Source organism: Moschus berezovskii, chromosome 21, assembly GCF_049115385.1.
Source record: "Moschus berezovskii isolate FMDL1 chromosome 21, NW_MosBer_1.0, whole genome shotgun sequence".
NCBI classification, from domain to species: domain Eukaryota; kingdom Metazoa; phylum Chordata; class Mammalia; order Artiodactyla; family Moschidae; genus Moschus; species Moschus berezovskii.
Genome location: NC_142480.1, coordinates 14,741,880 through 14,760,206, shown reverse-complemented (window position 1 = coordinate 14,760,206; position 18,327 = coordinate 14,741,880). Strand labels below are relative to the sequence as shown.

Sequence of the window (18,327 nt, the reverse complement as noted above, 5' to 3'; positions counted from 1 at the left end):
AGGAGAGGCCACATTGTAAGTGTGAATACATGGGGAGGGGGATATTCCAGCCTTCCTAGTGTTCCCGGCTCTCCCAGTGTAAAGACATCAAGGGGGTAAAGAAAGAGCATAACCCCTATATATCAACTCCTGACACTCCCAAGCATCAGAGTTAAAACGGGAGTGATTCCAACAATCTGGTGAGAAGGCATTGTACCTTTGGTGCTTCAACGAGATAGAACCTCTCTTCCTGGTAACACAACTTATTTAAGAAATTTTGGGATGGTGGGCTGGCGGCCATAAGGACTTACTGGGATGCCTGATCTCCATATTTTTATAGCCCATTTCTGCTCAACTACAATGGGTTCTGACTGGTTCAGATTAATTCAGTCAACAGACATGCTTGATCTACATTCATAATCATTCTTGAATTCACACCACCACTGTGATTCTTATTATTTCTTATTTATTGAGCACTCATAATGTTCCAGCCCTCCCCTCCAATCTCTCCTACTCATCTCCATTCCCAACCCCAGGTCTTTGGGAAAAGCTTCATAATCACACCTGGCCCTAAAGACATAATGATATAAGGACAAATCTCTTGGGGACCCTGGAGTATTTGGTCTTTGGCGAGTCTGTCCCTGGCATGACTACAGAAATATATATATATATATATATAATCTTTGCTCATGTCTGTACAATATTGATCTCTGCTGATTGATTAAAATAGAACCTGATTTTCTCTACTACAATATTTCCTAAGCCATATAGCCTCTCAACAAAAGGAGGCCCAGCTTTACAGATTAGCCAAGAACCCCATGGCATTTTAAGTAGGTTACTCTGAAATTTTCACAGCAATCCAATACCTGTTTTTCCCTAGAGCTACTGCCCAGAGGAATAGGACTAGGGCTGAGAGGGTGCTTGGGGATGATAAGGAAACACCCACAAGCCCAATCTAAAAATTAGTGGTCATGCTGGATGTTTGCTGGGGAAAGGAGCTCTTTTTTCCCAGACGTTTCAGACAGCCATCCTGGGCCCACCTGAGGATGCTAACAAAGACAAGTGTCCCCCAAATGCACATATAGTCTAAGGGTACCTTGAAAAGTTGTGACTATTTCCCAGAAAAGTGGAGACCTTGGAGTCCCTTTTGCACCCATAGATGGTGTTTCAGCAGTTAAGTGATATTTGCTTTACCAGTCTTGGATTTCCTGGGATGATCAGAGAATGTTAGGTAATGATAGACCTGTCTAACCCTTGAAGGAAATCATATTCAAGTCTGATGGCTGGGTGAGAAGTCAATGGCTGCTTTGAACATGAAATTGGCTCCTCCCCAAGCCCAGTCCTGGCACAGATGTGCTTCAATGCCAAGAGGACTGCTTCCTCAGACACCTCTGGTGAGATTCAAGGCCTTAATGCTGGCAGGTGAGTTAGGCAACAGAACAAGTTGCTAGCTCAAATGGCTGGTACAGTGTGACACCACTAATGAGAAAATGATGAATCACATGTTGCTGGTGGAAGGGGGGCATTCTGGTCAGGAGCTCGAGACTGGCTCTGAGCGGGTTTGCATTGCTAAGTGGACACTGGACTTGGGGAACTTCCTCTCTGGACAGCTGGTCAATCAGCTCAGGGACCACATAGGACTGCTGCTGATTCACCCACTCAGAGACCTCCTGGGCCTGCAGAGCACCCTCCCCAGGGAACTCTAGGAGCGTGTTATCAACCTCAGGTGTGTCCCGAGACAACAAACTGATTGCAGAAGCCTCTTGGGCCAGCCTGCCAATGTCCACAGAGAATTCCTGGCATGATTGACTGAGTTCCTCAGGGATCTCTTGGGTGGGCTGGCCAACTTTCCCAAGGACTTCCTGGCCCAGGCCACCAACCCCTACAGGGAACCCATGCACCAGCCTGCCAATCTCTACAGGGACCCCCTGGCATGGCTGGTTGACCTCCTCAGAGTTCTGGCAAAGTTCGCAAGCTTCCTTGGAGACTTTTTTGATATAGCTGGCTGGCATCCTGGCATGGTTGACTGATTTGAGGGACCTCCTGGCATGTCTGGTTAATATCGTCATGGTTCTCCTCGCATGGCTGGCAGAAGTCAGAGACCTGCTGGCATGGCTGGTTGACCTCTTCAGGGATGTTCTGGCATGGTTGGCTCCTGTCAGGGACCTCCTGACATGGCTGGCTGACTTCCTCAGCAACTTCCTGGCATGGCTGGTTGGTTTCCACAGGTGGATCCTGTGGAGACTGGTTTTGTTCAAAAGGCTCTTGCTGCCCTTCTAAAGGGCGCTCTCGTGAGTCACTTCCAGGGGCCTCCTGGAGCAGCCCAAGGCCTTGATATTCTTCAGTCACATGTGAGCTTAGGGAGGGCTGATCACTGAAGCCAAAAGTGCAGTTACCATCCACTGCAGTAGGGGAGGAAGGACCAGCGCTGGACACAGTGCTGGAAGGGCCACTGCTGTCTGCAAAGCAAAGCCAGGAGACCAAGTCAGACAAGCTGGAAGCACAGGCTCTGCTCTGTGTCTGTAGTTCAAATGCCAGAACAGATGGTCTTTATTACTCATGTCTTGGGGAATGAGGGTCTGAATTCTTCCTAAGTTATGCAGAGACTCCTAAGTTAGCCTAGCCCAGGAACTGTTGCTCTGGCCTAATCTGTACTACTGGAGTAACACTGCTGCTGCTGCTAAGTCGCTTCAGTCGTGTCTGACTCTGTGTGACCCCATAGACAGCAGCCCACCAGGCACCCCCGTCCCTGGGATTCTCCAGGCAAGAACACTGGAGTGGGTTGCCATTTCCTTCTCCAATGTATGAAAGTGAAAAGTGAAAGTGAAGTCGCCCAGTCATGTCCAACTCTTAGCGACCCCATGGACTGCAGCCCACCAGGCTCCTCCGTCCATGGGATTTTCCAGGCAAGAGTACTGGAGTGGGTTGCCATCACCTTCTCCAGGAGTAACACTAAGGGACAGCTAAGATTTCAGAGTGAGTACCGAGGCCCACTTCATCCAGTTCTTTCATAAATGTACACCCATTCCAACTCCAAATTCCCATGATCCCTCATTCTTACTTTGGAAGCACATGAACACTTTATATCAGTGGTTCATAATTAGGGTTACATACCAAAATTATGGGAAAATTTTAAAAAATACATATTTCCAGCTTCTATCTTCAGAAATCCTAATTCTGTAGATTTAGAATAAAAGTATGGGATGTTAAACCCCTCCCAGTTAAATCTGAAATACATCTTTCATTAAAACAATTATTTCTTTAAAGCTTATTTCTGGGGTAGATGTAATCATTGTTTATTACCCAAGGAACAAGTAAGCAGGAAAATGTAGAAAAACTTTGTGAATCAGAGCATTAGAAAGGAAAGTGATTTACTCAAAGATGGAAGACTGCCATAGAACAGCAGCAGTTCTTAATTAACCTTTCTGGAGGTCACTGACCACTCTGAAATTCTAATGAAAGTCATGGACTATCTTTCCAGAAAAATGTGCATATGGATATCCTCGCTAATGTTTATATATAATTCCTAGAGTTTGTAGACTTTATCCTGAAATCCATCCATAGATCCAGGGTTAGGACCCTCTAAGTTTTGAGACACACAGTGTTCCAGGTTTATGGATATTATATACATATAAAATATAAATATGAATTTCCTAGATTCTGACAGTAGTAAAATGAAAGACTAAGTCTTTAAGTCTGTGGGACAACTCCTACTCCAACCTCTACTTCTTCATTGATCCTTACAGGGAACTAATTGACCTTTCCCTTTGGAAATATTATATTTATTGATAGTACTGTAGCTTTATATTTAAACCACTCTAATATCAAGTGATAGATTTTGGAAATAAAGGACACCTGGATATATTGCCATCAGGAGAACTGGGAGAGTTGGTAAGCCTGAGTCTGAAAACTCAATGATTCATTATTTTTTCCCTATCTCTTTTCTGTAAAGGATCATAAGAGGCATGCTTCAAGCAGAAAAAAAAGAGGAATGTGGTTTGGGGTCAACAGGCCTATTTAGGGCAGACAGACCCCAAAGAAAATGTTTATAAGTGAACTACACACCTGATACTAAGATTTTAAAAAAGATGTAAGCTGAGTTCACCCAAGGATGATGAAGTAGTAGCCTTAATATTCAACTAGTAGCTTGATTCAGACAAATCAACGAATTCAGACAGAAAACAGAAGTTGAAGAAAGATAAGATTTCTAGGGCACAGAAAGTATAAATACTTCTGGACAGAGAAAAAGGTTCAATGGCAAGGTGAGTGTAGAATAATCTGAAATTCAGGGGAAGAATTCTTGGTGTCAGGAAGGAAAGCTTCCTCTGTATAAAGGGTATCAGAAGCGTAAAATTCTACAAGTTTACTCCAATGCTAAAATATGAATCTTTGCTTCAGTTCTATCCAAGTAAAATAATAAAAGCCATGTTTGATTTTAGATAGTCCCTGGAGGACTCTTCCACTGCCAGTGTTTCTGCCCCTAATTCCCCACAGATAACCACTGGTCTCTCTCCCTACCTACAATTACCCTAAGAATTCCTTGTGGTTCCACTGTTCACCCTGTTACCAAGGATAAATAGTGATAGGCTGAGATTATAAAGAAGAGACGGGAAAAAGCAGCACCTGAATTTGAACTAACAAACGAGAACAGACAACTGGAAAGGAAGGACACGTAGAAAGTAGTAGCTGATTCTAGTTTCTTTCTCCCAGCTTTTCTATATATCCAGGGTCCCTCCCAAGTCACTTTTACTTGAGAAGGCTGTGGACAACCAAATGGGGATCTAAGGAGAACGCAGCCTTCATCTTCTTTTTTCCCCCAAAAGGACCCCCTCGGCCACTGTCATTTAGGAGCCCCTCCAGTGAGATGAAGAATCCACCTGCAATGCAGGAGACTTGGGTTCAACTCCTGGGTTGGGAAGATCTCCTGGAGAAGGGAAATGGCTACTACCCACCCCAGTATTCTTGCCTGGTGAATTCCACAGACAGAGGAGCCTGGCAGGCTACAGTCCATAGGTTGCAAAGAGTCAGACACGACTGAGCAGCTAACACTTTTACTTTCCTCCCAATGAGATAGAGGGGATGTGGAGGACAGAGGTGATGGACGAGAGAGAGGAAACAGATGTGCCTTCACCTTGGAAGCAGCAAGTGTGACTGCCTTCTTGCCTGGTTAGTCCTGGTCTTTCAGCCCTCATCTCTGTTTCCCTCCTGGCATGAGTCTCTCGTTCACCAATCCCTCCACTCCCCCCATTCCCTCTCGGCCTTGCCTACGCAGTTCCAAGAGAATTACTTACACCAAGGGGGCTTTTCAGAGCGCTGCTGGAGTTGTAGGGTAGGTGAATGAAGAGTGCGAGGTGGAGAAAACGGGCTGTCAGAGGCTTGGTTGCTGTGCATAGAGTCAAAGAGGGCTGGACAGGTGAGGGAGAGAGAGGGAAGGAAAAAAAAGAGCCCATGAAGAAGAAGTCAACAGCCACAGGTTCTAAATATAAGTCAAACCCGACTTACACTTCCTTAGGCTGAGAAGTAGCATGTTCTAGGGAATCCTTCATACAAACCATTTTTAATATTTTAAACTGTATGTTATGAATATTTTCAAACATATTTTTTTAAAATACTTGAAAGACTAGTACAGTCAATACCTATATGGTCATCTTCTTTATTTAACAGGTTAACATTTTGCCTTCATATTTGTTTCATCTATTTCTTCATGCTATAGTTTTTTTAAATAAATGCCAAACTATGAAACATTTCACCTCTAATACTTCAGTATTCATTTCTAAAGTACAAGACATTTTTCCTATATAGCCATATACCAGATAAACTTAAAAAATACCCTAATATCATCTAAATACCCAATCCATAGTCAAATTTCCCCCAATTATTCCCAAAATGTCTTTTATAGTAAGATCCAAACATGGACCATGCATTCCACTTTATTATGTTTTCAAAGTCTCTTTTAATCTAGAATAGAACTTCCCCCTATTTATTTTTTTCATAGTGACTTTTTGAAAAGAACAGGCCAGCTGTCTCGTAGAATGTCATATTCCACTGTCTGGATTTGTCTGATTGCTTCCTCATAGAATCATTTAACTTGTTTCACTATTCCTATAAACTGGAAGTCAGATATAAAAGGCTTGATTCAATGACCCTATTCAAGTGTTTTTCTTTTCTGTAGTATTAAAAATGAATGCTTAAATTTAAATGTTTTTTTAGGTTTTGATAATTTTTTAAAAATTGTAGCATAGTTCACGTATAATGTTGTATACAACAAAGGTATACAGCAAAGTGATTCAGTTATCATAATATAAACATATATTCTTTTTCAGATTTGTTTCCACTGGAAGTAGAAGTGGATATTTGTACTTCCACTGTGGATGTACTGTAATTCAATATTACAAGATATTGAATATAATTCCCTGTGCTATACAGTAGGTCCCTGTTGGTTATCTACTTCATATATTGTAGTGTGTATATGTTAATACCAAATTTTTAATTTACCCCACTTCCCCTTTCCCTTTTGGTAACCATAAGTTTGTTTTCTACATCTATAAAGTCTATTTCTGTTTTATAAGTTCATCTGTATCATAACTTAGATTCCACATATAAGTGACATCATATGATATTTATCTTTGACTTATTTCACTTAGTATGATAATCTCTAGGTCCATCCATGTTGCTGCAAATGGCATTATTTATCCTTTTTTATGACTGAGTAATATTCATATATACATGTGCACCACATCTTCTTCATCCATTTATCTGATGAACATTTAGTTGCTTCCATATCTTGGCTACTGCAAATAGTGCTGCTATGAATCCTGGGGTGCATGTATCTTTTCAAATTATGGTTTTCTCTGTATATATGCCCCGAAGTGGGATTTCTGGATCATATGGTAGCTTTATTCCTAGTTTCTTAAGGAGCCATACTGTTCTCCAGAGTGGCTGCACCAATTTGCATTCCTACCAATAGTGAAGGAGGGCTCCCTTTTCTCCACACTCTCCCCAGCATTCATTATTTGCAGACTTTGAAGATTGGCACTCTGACATTGCAGGCAGATTTCTTTACCTTCTGAGCCACCAGGGAAGTCCCTTGGCAAGAATACTCAAAGAATATTCTTGAATATGTCCATCATATTGGAGGCACATAATGTCTCCTTATCCCACTAAGTTACAACTAAGTTGGCACGCGTGCATGCTCAGTCGTGTCCAACTCTTTGCAACTCCGTAGACTGTAGCCTGTCAGGCTCCTCTGTCCAAGGCATTTTCCAGGCAAGAATACTGGAGTGGGTTGCCATTTCCTACTCCAGGGGATCTCCCTGACCCAGGGGTCAAAACAGCATCTCCTGTATCTCCTGAAATCGGTAGGTAAGGCTAAGTTTACTAATGAGGTTTAAGTAGGGCTCACAAGATCTCACCACTGAAAAGGTTTCCCCTTCTGATTATAGATGATCCTTTGACACTGTGGAACCTGATCAACATTTCTTTGTGTTAGTATCCACTGATGATCCTTAATTATTTTATTAGGAGTGTCAAGTGGTGATTTTCTAATTCTATTAAGTCTTCTATATTTATTAACTGGCATATTTTCTGTAAAGAAGCACTTTCTCTCTTCAACTGGGGCCATTTGATTACATTAAAACTGCAGTTCTTACTGAACAGGTAGGATAAGGGTTTATTTCCCTTTATTTAGTTTTCAGAAGAAAGAGTTGGTAAAAAGTATTATTTTTTTTGTTCTCTTTCTTGTAAGATTCATTATGAGCTTGTGGATGTTCACATGTTTAGTGCACTTTAATCGATTATGGTAAACTATTCTTTTTAATGCTAAAATAATCCAGTTCTGGTCAGTGGGAGCCTCTTTAGGCTTGAGTGCGTCCTTGTTTTTGTTACAGTGTGCCTCGAGATCACCTGGAGCTTTCCGTGCCCTAAATAATGCATCCTCAATAAAACTGGTTCTTGATGGAAGTGAAAAAACTTAGCTATTTCATTGGTTTGTAATCCCTCAAACGGCAACGTTAACAGATATAAAGGAATCTGTAGTATTAAAATTTCATGTGGTGGGGAGTGATTGGAGGGAAAAAGTCTAAAAAATACTCTATAGGATAGGATGTGATTAAAAAAAAAAAAGAAAAGGTTAAAAAACATGGACCTAGACCAAGAATACAACCATGGAATCCTGGTTGCTTTTAGTTGGGGATGATATGTGGAAACCAAAATCTAGGTGCTAGGAGAGCTCACTGATACTGTTTGCAATGCATCAAGTTACAAAAAGCATTAAAAAACAGAATTTATATTGATATTATCAATTCAAATTTAATATTACAGTACTTTAAAAATATTTTAAAATTTTTACTTGTATCTTATCTATCTTGCTTTGAAAATTCTTATTCCTAATAGCAACATAATTACTTATTTGCATTACTCTATGATATGTACAGATCCAACCAGTCCATTCTAAAGGAGATCAATCCTGGGTGTTCATTGGAAGGACTGATGCTAAAGCTGAAACTTTGGCCACCTCATGCGACAAGTTGACTCACTGGAAAAGACTCTGATGCTGGGAGGGATTGGGGGCAGGAGGAGAAGGGGACGAGAGAGAATGAGATGGCTGGATGGCATCACCAACTTGGACATGAGTTTGAGTGAACTCCGGGAGTTGGTGATGGACAGGAAGGCCTGGCGTGCTGTGATTCATGGGGTTGCAAAGAGTCGGACACGACTGAGCAACTGAACTGAAGTGATGATATGTGTGTGTGTGCATATGACATATATGTTACAAAATAGTATCAACCTCACTATTAACAAACCACTGAATGCGGATTATAATTATTTTATAATCCTCATTTTTTTTTCTCTAAAGGATTTATAGTCAAAGCACAGTACTTCAAACTTATTTGAAAAATGATTTTCCCTATGTGATTATATTACTATTTTGATATACAGTCAGGGTAATTTCATTCCTTTTTTTTCTTTTTCAATTTTAGGACTTGCTTCTTTTGATTTAGTTTTACATTCTGAAAAACATTTACAGGTTCACAAGTCAAAGATTTAGAAAAAGGCATACTCAAAGGAAGTTGCTTTTTCTTCATGCCTTCAGCTCCATTTCTGTTGCTCTCCAGCGGTAAACATTTTTATTAGTTTCTTGTATTTACTTTTAGAATTTCTTTTTGCAAATATGTATATTTTCCCTTTATTTCCCCTCCTCATAAAATAGGTAATATACTATCAACACTCTTCTACACCTTTTTTTTAAGTTAACAATATATCCTAGAGATTAATTCATATCAAGACACATATACCCTCCAAAAAGCAGACCTTCCTCACTAGTTTTAACAGAGGCACAGCACTCATTTGAGGGGACATGCCACTGTTTATTCAACCATTCTTGTACTGAAGAACCTTTGGGTTGTTTCCAAAAATAATAATAAACAGGATAAATAATGTCTCAATAACTCTATACAAGTGTTATTTCAACTTTGTGAACAATACCTTCAGAATAATCTCTAAAATTGTATTATTAGAAAAAGAAGTAAGTATATCTGTAATTCTCTGAGATATTACAAAATCTACCTTCATGGCAGTTGCACCATTTTGCACTCCCACTAACAATGTATGGAACTGCCTCTCTTGTGACAGACTTGTCAAGAAATGTGTTGTTAAACTTTTGGATTTTTTTCCAAATTAATAGGTGAGATATGATATCTCAGTGTAGTTTTAGTTTGCACATTTCTTATCACCGAGGTTAAGCATCATTTCATAAATGTAATGGCCACTTGCATTTCTTTCTTTGTAAACTATCCTTTAACAAAATCAAACTTTTGGTCTTTTCCTTCTGACATGTAAGAGTTGTCTGTATTTTAGGATGATTAAGCCTAAATGTGATATAAATTGCAGAAAAAAATTTTCTTTGCTTATGATGCTGCTACTGGTTTGCAACATTTAAAAAATGTTTATATGACTTAAACATCATAAGTTTATATGACTTATTAATCTTTTCCTACTGTTTCCCAAATTTGAGTTTGAGTCACAATTAGGCTCTCCTTATTTTCCAGTGATAAAGGAATCTACCACCATAACCCCTGCTTACTTTTAGTACTTGCCATGATTTATTTTTATTATTATTGAAGTGAAGGCCACATAACATAAAGGTAACATCTTAAAGTATATAATTCTGTGGCCTTTAGCACATCTACAATGTGCAACTGCTACCTATATCTAGTTCCAAAACATTCTCGTCACAGCCCCCCCCTCAAAAAAGAAAACCCATATCTATTAAGAAGTCACTCCCCATTCTACCCTACTTTCAATCCCTGGAAACCACCAATTTGCTCTCTGTCTCTGTTCTGGATCTTTCATATAAATGGAATCATACAATGTGTGACTTTTTCCGTCTGGTTTCTTTCACTTGGCATGTTTTTGAGGTTCATCCATATGGCCACATGTACCAGTACTTCACTCATTCTTATAGTTCAGTACTATGAGATTATAAGCATGTACCACATTTTGTTTATCCATTCATGTACACTTCAGTCGTTTCCACCTTTTGACTATGAGGAATAGTGTCACCATAAACTTTTGTGTGTAAATGTTTGTTCAGTTCAGTTCAGTTCAGTTCAGTCGCTCAGTCGTGTCCGACTCTCCGCGACCCCATGAATCACAGCACGCCAGGCCTCCCTGTCCATCACCAACTCCCGGAGTACATTCAAACTCATGTCCACAGAGTCGGTGATGCCATCCAGCCATCTCATTCTCCGTCGTCCCCTTCTCCTCCCGCCCCCAACCTTTCCCAGCATCAGAGTCTTTTCCAATGAGTCAACTCGTCGCATGAGGTGGCCAAAGTATTGGAGTTTCAGCTTTAGCATCAGTCCCTCCAATGAACATCCAGGATTGATCTCCTTTAGAATGGACTGGTTGGATCTCCTTGCAGTATAAGGGACTCTCAAGAGTCTTCTCCAACACCACAGTTCAAAAGCATCGATTCTTCGGCGATCAGCTTTCTTCACAGTCCAACTCTCACATCCATACATGACCACGGGAAAAACCATTGCCTTGACTAGACGGACCTTGGTCGGCAAAGTAATGTCTCTGCTTTTTAATATACTATCAAGGTTGGTCATAACTTTCCTTCCAAGGAGCAAGCGTCTTTTAATTTCATGGCTGCAATCAGCATCTGCAGTGATTTTGGAGCCCAAAAAAACAAAGTCTGACACTGTTTCCACTGTTTTTCCATCTATTTCCCATGAAGTGATGGGACCAGATGCCATGATCTTTGTTTTCTGAATGTTGAGCTTCAAGCCAACCTTTTCACTCTCCTCTTTCACTTTCATCAAGAGGCTTTTGAGTTCCTCTTCACTTTCTGCCATAAGGGTAGTGTCATCTGCATATCTGAGGTTATTGATATTTCTCCCAGCAATCTTGATTCCAGCTTGTGCTTCTTCCAGCCCAGCGTTCCTCATGATGTACTCTGCATATAAGTTAAATAAGCAAGGTGACAATATACAACCTTGACGTACACCTTTTCCTATTTGGAACCGTACCTGTTTTCAGCTCTTTTAAATGTGGGAGGGGAACTTTTGAATCAAACAGTAATACTATATTTAGGTTTTTGAGGAACTGTGAAACTGTTTTCCACAGAGGCTGCACACTTTTACATTTCCACCAGCAATGTACAAAAATTCTAATTTGTTCATGCCATTACCAATACTTATTTTCTGCTTGCTTTTACTCTATTTCTCTCCTTTTTAAAACTATAGCCATCCTATTGGGTGTGACTTTGATCTGTATATCCCTATATGATTACTGACAGTGAGCAGTATTTCATGTGTTTCTTGGCTATTTGTATACCTTCTCTGAAGAAGTGTCTACTCAAGTCCTTTGCTCACTTTTAAGTTGGGTTGTTTGTCTTTTTAATTAACTAATTTTTGGCTGTGTTGGGTCTTCGCTGCTACACAGGCTTTCCTCTCGTTGCGGTGAGTGGGGACTACCCTCCATCGAGGTATGCACGCTTCTCACTGAGGTGACTTCTCTGGTTGTGGAGCATGGGCTCAGTAGCTGTGGTGCACGGGCTTTTATTGCTCCACGGCACGTGGAATCTTCCCAGACTGAGGACTGAACCTGCGTCCCCTACTTTGGCAGGGAGATTCTTATCTACTGTGCCACCAGGGAAGTCTCTGCTTGTCTTTTTGTTGTTGAAGTGTTATATTCTGGATCTTTATCAAATATATGATTTGCAAGTATTTTCTCCTTTTCTATAGGCTGTCTTTTCACTTCCTTTTTTTCCCCCATTTTTATTTACTTATTATTTTTAGCTGTGGTGGGTCTTCATTGCAACATGCAAGCTTTCTCTAGTTGCAGTGAACAGGGGTTATACTCCAGTTGCAGTGCATGGGCTTCCCATTGCAGTGGCTTCTCTTGTTGGCGAGCAGGGGCTTTAGAGTGCACGGACTCAGTAGTTGTGGCCCATGGGCTTAGTTGCCCCATGACATGTGGGATCTTCCCGGACCAAGGATTGAACCTGTGTCCCCTGCATTCGCAGGAGAATTCTTAACCACTGAACCACCAGAGAAGTTTGCATGGTTTAATTTTTACTTGCAGATCTCTGATCCCTGTGGAGTTTATCCTGGTATATAACATGAAGTATGGATTCGGTTTTAATTTTTGTCATATGACTATTCAATTGTCCCAACTCCATTCCTTAAATTCTATCTTTCCCCTAGTTAGCATTTTGGAATGCTAACTTCAACTATTTCTGGGCTTACTATTTTGTTTGCTTGGTCTCTGTCCATTCATGTACCAATACTACACTGTTTTCACTATAGACGTTTTATAAAATGTTTTAAAATCTGGTAGGGCCAACATGCCTTCACTGTTTTTCTTTTCAAGATTTCCTTGGCTATTCTTATTTGTTTGTTTTATGAGCACTTCAAAGTCAGTCTGTCCAACTTTAGAAAAACAATAGTATTTTTACTGAGATCACATTAAATTTATAAATTAACTTTGGAAGGAGTGATAGTTCTATGCTTTTGAATTGACCTATGCAATTAAACATTTTTTCAAGTCTACTTTTTCAGAGTGCCTATCTTTTTAACTTACCACTCAAGCTCTGGGGAGCATGGGAGTGGGGGCAGAGATAGTGGTTCAAGATAAGAGGATTCTCTATACCTGCAGACGCCTGTGCTTGGGCCTCAGTGTGGCGCTGGCAGACTCTACTCAAGAACTCACTCACTTGACGCAAGGAAAGGGCATTATGCAGTGTTTCCAGGGGGTAAATAGTAGGCACCATGGAGCACCCTTCAAATCCTGTTAGAAAAGAGATGGGCAAAGTCAGTGTTATTCCTGCTGGATATACTCCAACTGGCCAAGGAAGCATGGAGAGTCCCTGAGAACCATCAAGAGTGTCTGTGACTTTTGGAGTGTGGGATATCCAAGATTCTCGGGAGAGGGAACTCTAGAGCCCCTACAGGAGTCTATTTCTGTCACCTCCAGATTTCCTAAAAATTTCCCAACTCTGGGTGAGTGAAATCACCTCTCACCCTACCTATGGAAAGCCTGCAATATCCCATGGAAAAATCAACACAATCCCAATAGGGTAAGCACCCGTACTCTTCTTATACTTTCAGGGGCAGAGAGGGATGTGGATGGGGAATAGAACAAAGGTCCAGAGGGAAGGGGTGCAATTGGAGGTCTAAATGAGAGGTAGGGAGTCATGGAGCTGGGAAGAAACAGCAGATTTCAGGGATCACATACTAGAGAACCAGATTAAGGAGTAGGGTTTGGGATCTGAGGAGGGGTTCATGCAGATTTAGGATGTGGGTAGAAAGGCTAGGATATTTGGAAGCTGGAGGGCATGCAATACACGTGAAGCTCAGCTCAGGAAAACCACATGCATGAACAGGTTGGGGGATGGAAGTTCTTTCTTGGTTATTTCCTTCACATCAAAGCTTCTTTCCTCTGCTCTCACTGCAGACCCCAGACTTGCTAGGATTTTTCTATTCCTTCAGGAAAATGAGGCAAACCCCCTAGAAAAAAGAATAAATACTGATTCTCTGCTCTGGACCCAACAATTCCAATGTAGATCTACACTGTAGGGTAAAGGGTAGACCAACTCTAATCTAAAGGGCCTGCTGATGGGAAAAAATGTCCCCATTAGAGAATCAAGAAGTATACATCTCAACCACTTTTTCGGTCCCTCATCTTTCCTATGTTTCCTTTATAGCCCTTTAGAGGGACTAAGGGTAGGCAGGACAGCAACATTTATGCAAGACATAGCCTAGAGTCTGACAATGATTAAAACCTACATAACTCAAAAGGATTATACCTGACCATCTTCTAACCTTGGGCCCTTGGTCGCTTCAAGGATGCAACTGAGACCTCTTGTGCCTCCATTAGTGGCAGGAGGGCAGGAGAGGTATAGTCCCCAGCTGCTCAGGGCGGCTAGAGAAACATCTGGATTTGAAGATGGTGGTCACAGAGATAAGAATAGATTCCAGGGCAAGAGACTGCTCCTGTACCGAATAGCACCAGGAATGGGTAACATTAGGAGGCAGTGAGGAAGGAGAGTGGGAAGAGGATGAGCAGCCAGCACCACGGCCACCAGACAGCCTGGCCCCAGTCCCATCCAAGCAACCAAATGCAAGTCACATAACCTCAGGGCAGAGAGGAGAAAGGAGCAGGTGGGCGCTCCTGCCAGAAGTGCAAGAAGCAAAGCAGTCAGTCCCAGCCAGGGCAGTGGCAGCAGCCCGCTTGGTGGCAGGGGGTACCGTAGAGGCACTCGGGGTCATCCTGGCCTGAGCGCAGCCAGTTCCGGAAGAGGCGCAGGTGGTAGGAGCACTGGTGCAGGTGATGCGCCAGCGTGGCATCCAAGGACACTGGCCGGCCCCCTGTGCAGTCAGAGGAAAAACTGCGCAGCAACCGGACCACAGGGTGCTGGTCATCCAGCAGCTCTGGAGGGGTTGGGGGACCACGGCAGGAAGCAGGGAGATAAAGAGAGAGAAGAGGGAGAGACAGTGAGGGGGGCGCTGGATGACAGAAGCATTCCTGGGAGGCAGGGCCATTCAGCTCCAAGGTGAGCTAAGAGGGAAGCAGAGACATCAGAGCCATGGTCAGAGCCACGGGGCAGCCCTCGCAGAGGGAAGAGTACTGGCATCATGCTAAGAGAAGTCTGAAAGAGGTGAGTCTAAAAGAACGGGCAAGTGAGCCCCCATCGTGCAGCAGCCCCGCCCCCGCTTCTCGTTGTGCAGGATTCAGTCAGTGCTTACAGACTGCAGTCACATCTTTCTGGACCGGGCGAGCTGGCCATTCTGTAGCTGGGAACTCCAGTGTCCCTGATCATTCTTGGACAAACCCTAGTCAAGGCTCGCTTCTCAGATGAATGTACTTACAAGGTTGGGATAGAGATGAAAAGATTCAAAGTCACTGGGAGAAGAGGGTCAAGAATGGTATAGGTGATCGAGATAAAGCCTGAAGCTAAAAGGCTCCTAAACACTCAGACCAGGTCCTCTGGACCAGACTCTAAGCCAGCCACAGACAAGGCTGGTGTTAGGCAGCTGACACAGATGAGTAGGAAACCAGGTGACCTTTAAAACAGCATGTAAAAAATGGAATCAATATGTGAATATGCCGATACTGATTAATCATCCTTCACTCTTGTTCAAACACACAGCCTTTAAAAAGGTACAGGGTCTTAAAAACTGATGATAGGATCTAGAGAAAGTAGGATCAAGGCTGCTGAGAACGACTGCTCACAACTCCCAGACCAGGGATGGGTTCCACAGGGTGACCCATGTGAGTATGGTTCCCAAAGACCCTAGTTTGGATGTCAAGAGATTTCTGTATCCATGGTCACACAGCTGTCTGGTCCCTAGAAGAGAATGAGCTGGGCAGAACTGGTGGGCACACCGACGCTCTGGATGAGGGAGAGCCACAGTCCCTTTCCCACTATATTAGTTCACCTTGGTAAGTTCAGCGTGCAGTTTAGTAAGGGGCCACACTTCCATACTTGAGGCAGGCAGAGGATGTGAAGGCAGCTTACCAGGAATACAGGCAGGGATGGGCGGAGAGATGTTCTCCTAACAAAGCAAGGAAGTAGCAATGCCTGGCCTCCTTCTCAAAGCCAGGTCCAGTTTCTCCAGCTGCTATTTCAAAGCCACACGTCATGGCAAAGAGATGGTAATGATGGACAGTAGGTTGGCACACTGTTGTGAACTAAGCTGCTGCAAGCAACTGCAGACAAATCATCCACTCTGTAATTGCTGGGTCAGTCCAGTGACATTTGGCCTGGGGTGGAGCCCTCATATTGTCTTGAGGGCCAAATTAAATCTAGATAATCTCCAGCAAGACATAAGAACTCCAAGTCTATTTCTCCTAGATCCCAGATTCTGGTTTCTCAGGCACTTTAGCCTTCAAGCTCAAATGCAAGAACAAAGGCCAGCAGAGCCCTGAGGATGCATGTTGGGTATTGGAGGAGATCTTGAAATTACTCTCCTGCACGGTAATTGTCCAGGTCTTTCTTCCTCTCCTCCTTTTTAATTCTTCTTTTCTTCAATTGGTAAAGCTGCTAACCAAGGCTTCAGGAAACTAGAGATACATACAGAGGCTTAAGGATCTATTTGGGGAATTTGGATCTTTTCACACAAATTACTTAGGAGAGTTGTGATTTAGCTCTGAGGTCAGGGGCCCAAGTTCCTAGTACTATCTTCTGTACCCTCCCTAAGTAACAAGCCTCCAAGTCCAAATCCCAGGCTGTAATGTGGGGGTTGGTGCTTGAGGTTATACTCTAGAGATGACTGTGGCATGAAGGCCAGAAGAGCTTGAGGCTAACCACACAGTCAGGCCACTCGGAATGGGCAGATCCTGTCACAGGCACAAATGGGAGCAGGGGATGGGGGTAGGGTGTAAACTGAAAATGTAAAGACTAGTCAGACTAGGGAAACCCCAGCAGTGCTGAGTGGAGAGGTGTGGCCTGAACTGGCTGAGGAGCAGGTGATTAGTACCTGGAATTTCTTCCAGCCAGGAGGCCAGGCTAATTTCACCTCCCTCAGAGAGTCTTAGCACTTGAACAGAAGAAAATCATATCAAACAAAATTGGATTTACCTTGAAGACAAGATACAAGGCAGAGAGAAACTAAGGATACTAAGGATAAACCAAAGGGGAGGTCCTGGGCTCCTCACCACACCCTACAAACAGACCACAGCCCTTCAGTCTGGGGTTTACACAGATCTCTAAACTCTCCCACCTTAGAGTGGGCAGACCCTGTTCTTCAGTATTCCTGAAATATTATTTATTTCTAAGCTCCACCAGAATCCCCAGCAGACATCTCTCCTCTTTACCTCCCCTTCTCTGAGGCCACAGTGCTACAGAGAGGCTGGGGCTACGTGGAAACCACGTGTGAACCCTCAAGGCACAATTCTTTTTCCTGAAACTACCACCTCCTACTCCTCTTTCTCTCTTTTATCCCAAATCAATCTGGGCTCCTATTTTGCAGGCCCAGGCCTTAGGTTAATAGTAACATAAAGCAGATGCCAGGATCACAAGAGCCACACAAAATACACACAATGGCGGGAGACAGGAATATAGAGATGGAAGACGATACGCTCAAGACTGATGCCCTTTATGAGGAGGCTTGGGAACTGGGAACCACAGCATTGTTCCACAAGCAAATTAGTCGTCCACTCCAACAAAAGAACTGGTGGAAAAAAATAGGAAGGTCAAAATTATATAAGCTGAGGAGTTGGGGAAAAAAAGAGAAAAGAAATGGGGATGATACAGGAAATACTACTCTCAGGAGGGAAACCATGATCGTGTTTGTACAAAGCCTGGCAGTCATGTGATGGGAAAGGAAGAGGTGTAACTTGTTTTGGTGACAATGCTGAAAAAAAGTGACACAATGGTGATGAAGGTGACCACAGAAGTAAAGACCTTGAGTTGCCCCAGGGATTGGGCAGCCAGGATGTGGCTGAGGCTAAGGTCTGTCACAACAAGGGATGTACCCCAGAAGGGACAATTAGTGAGTGGTTCATTCAGAGACAGCAGGTTATCAACACAGTGGAGGGAGAGGGAAATCAGTGTCAGAACTCGGAGGTTAAGTGTCTGGTGGTGACATGGTGAGGAGGGATGACGTTGAGTCAGAAGCAAACGTACCGTTAGTCGGATGCTTTGCAAACGACACAGAAAATCGTTTTACGGCCGGGACAAACAAGAGCTCTGGGGAGAAAAGACATCACGGGGATTATACCCACCGCGGTCCCCGCCCTCTGCTCTGGAACTTGTTCACAACATACTCTGTTCTTCACTGTTAGTAATGATCTGCTCCCACCCCCACCCTGTAGGTCCCTGTCTACTGTATTTCAATCTTT

At 42.8% G+C, this 18,327-nt stretch overlaps 1 protein-coding gene across 1 annotated transcript in view; it reads right to left on the bottom strand.

The window, feature by feature from the left end:
- Nucleotides 1-457: 457 nt before the first annotated feature.
- The window catches only part of PPIP5K1 (diphosphoinositol pentakisphosphate kinase 1), a 41,782-nt gene continuing 23,912 nt past the window's right edge, over nt 458-18,327 (bottom strand). Inside the window, 6 exon segments of the mRNA XM_055418339.2 lie at nt 458-1,533; nt 1,536-1,970; nt 1,972-2,438; nt 5,271-5,384; nt 13,135-13,272; nt 18,113-18,175. Of these exon segments, the coding sequence (XP_055274314.2) occupies nt 1,459-1,533; nt 1,536-1,970; nt 1,972-2,438; nt 5,271-5,384; nt 13,135-13,272; nt 18,113-18,175 (1,292 nt within the window). The 3' untranslated portion in view covers nt 458-1,458.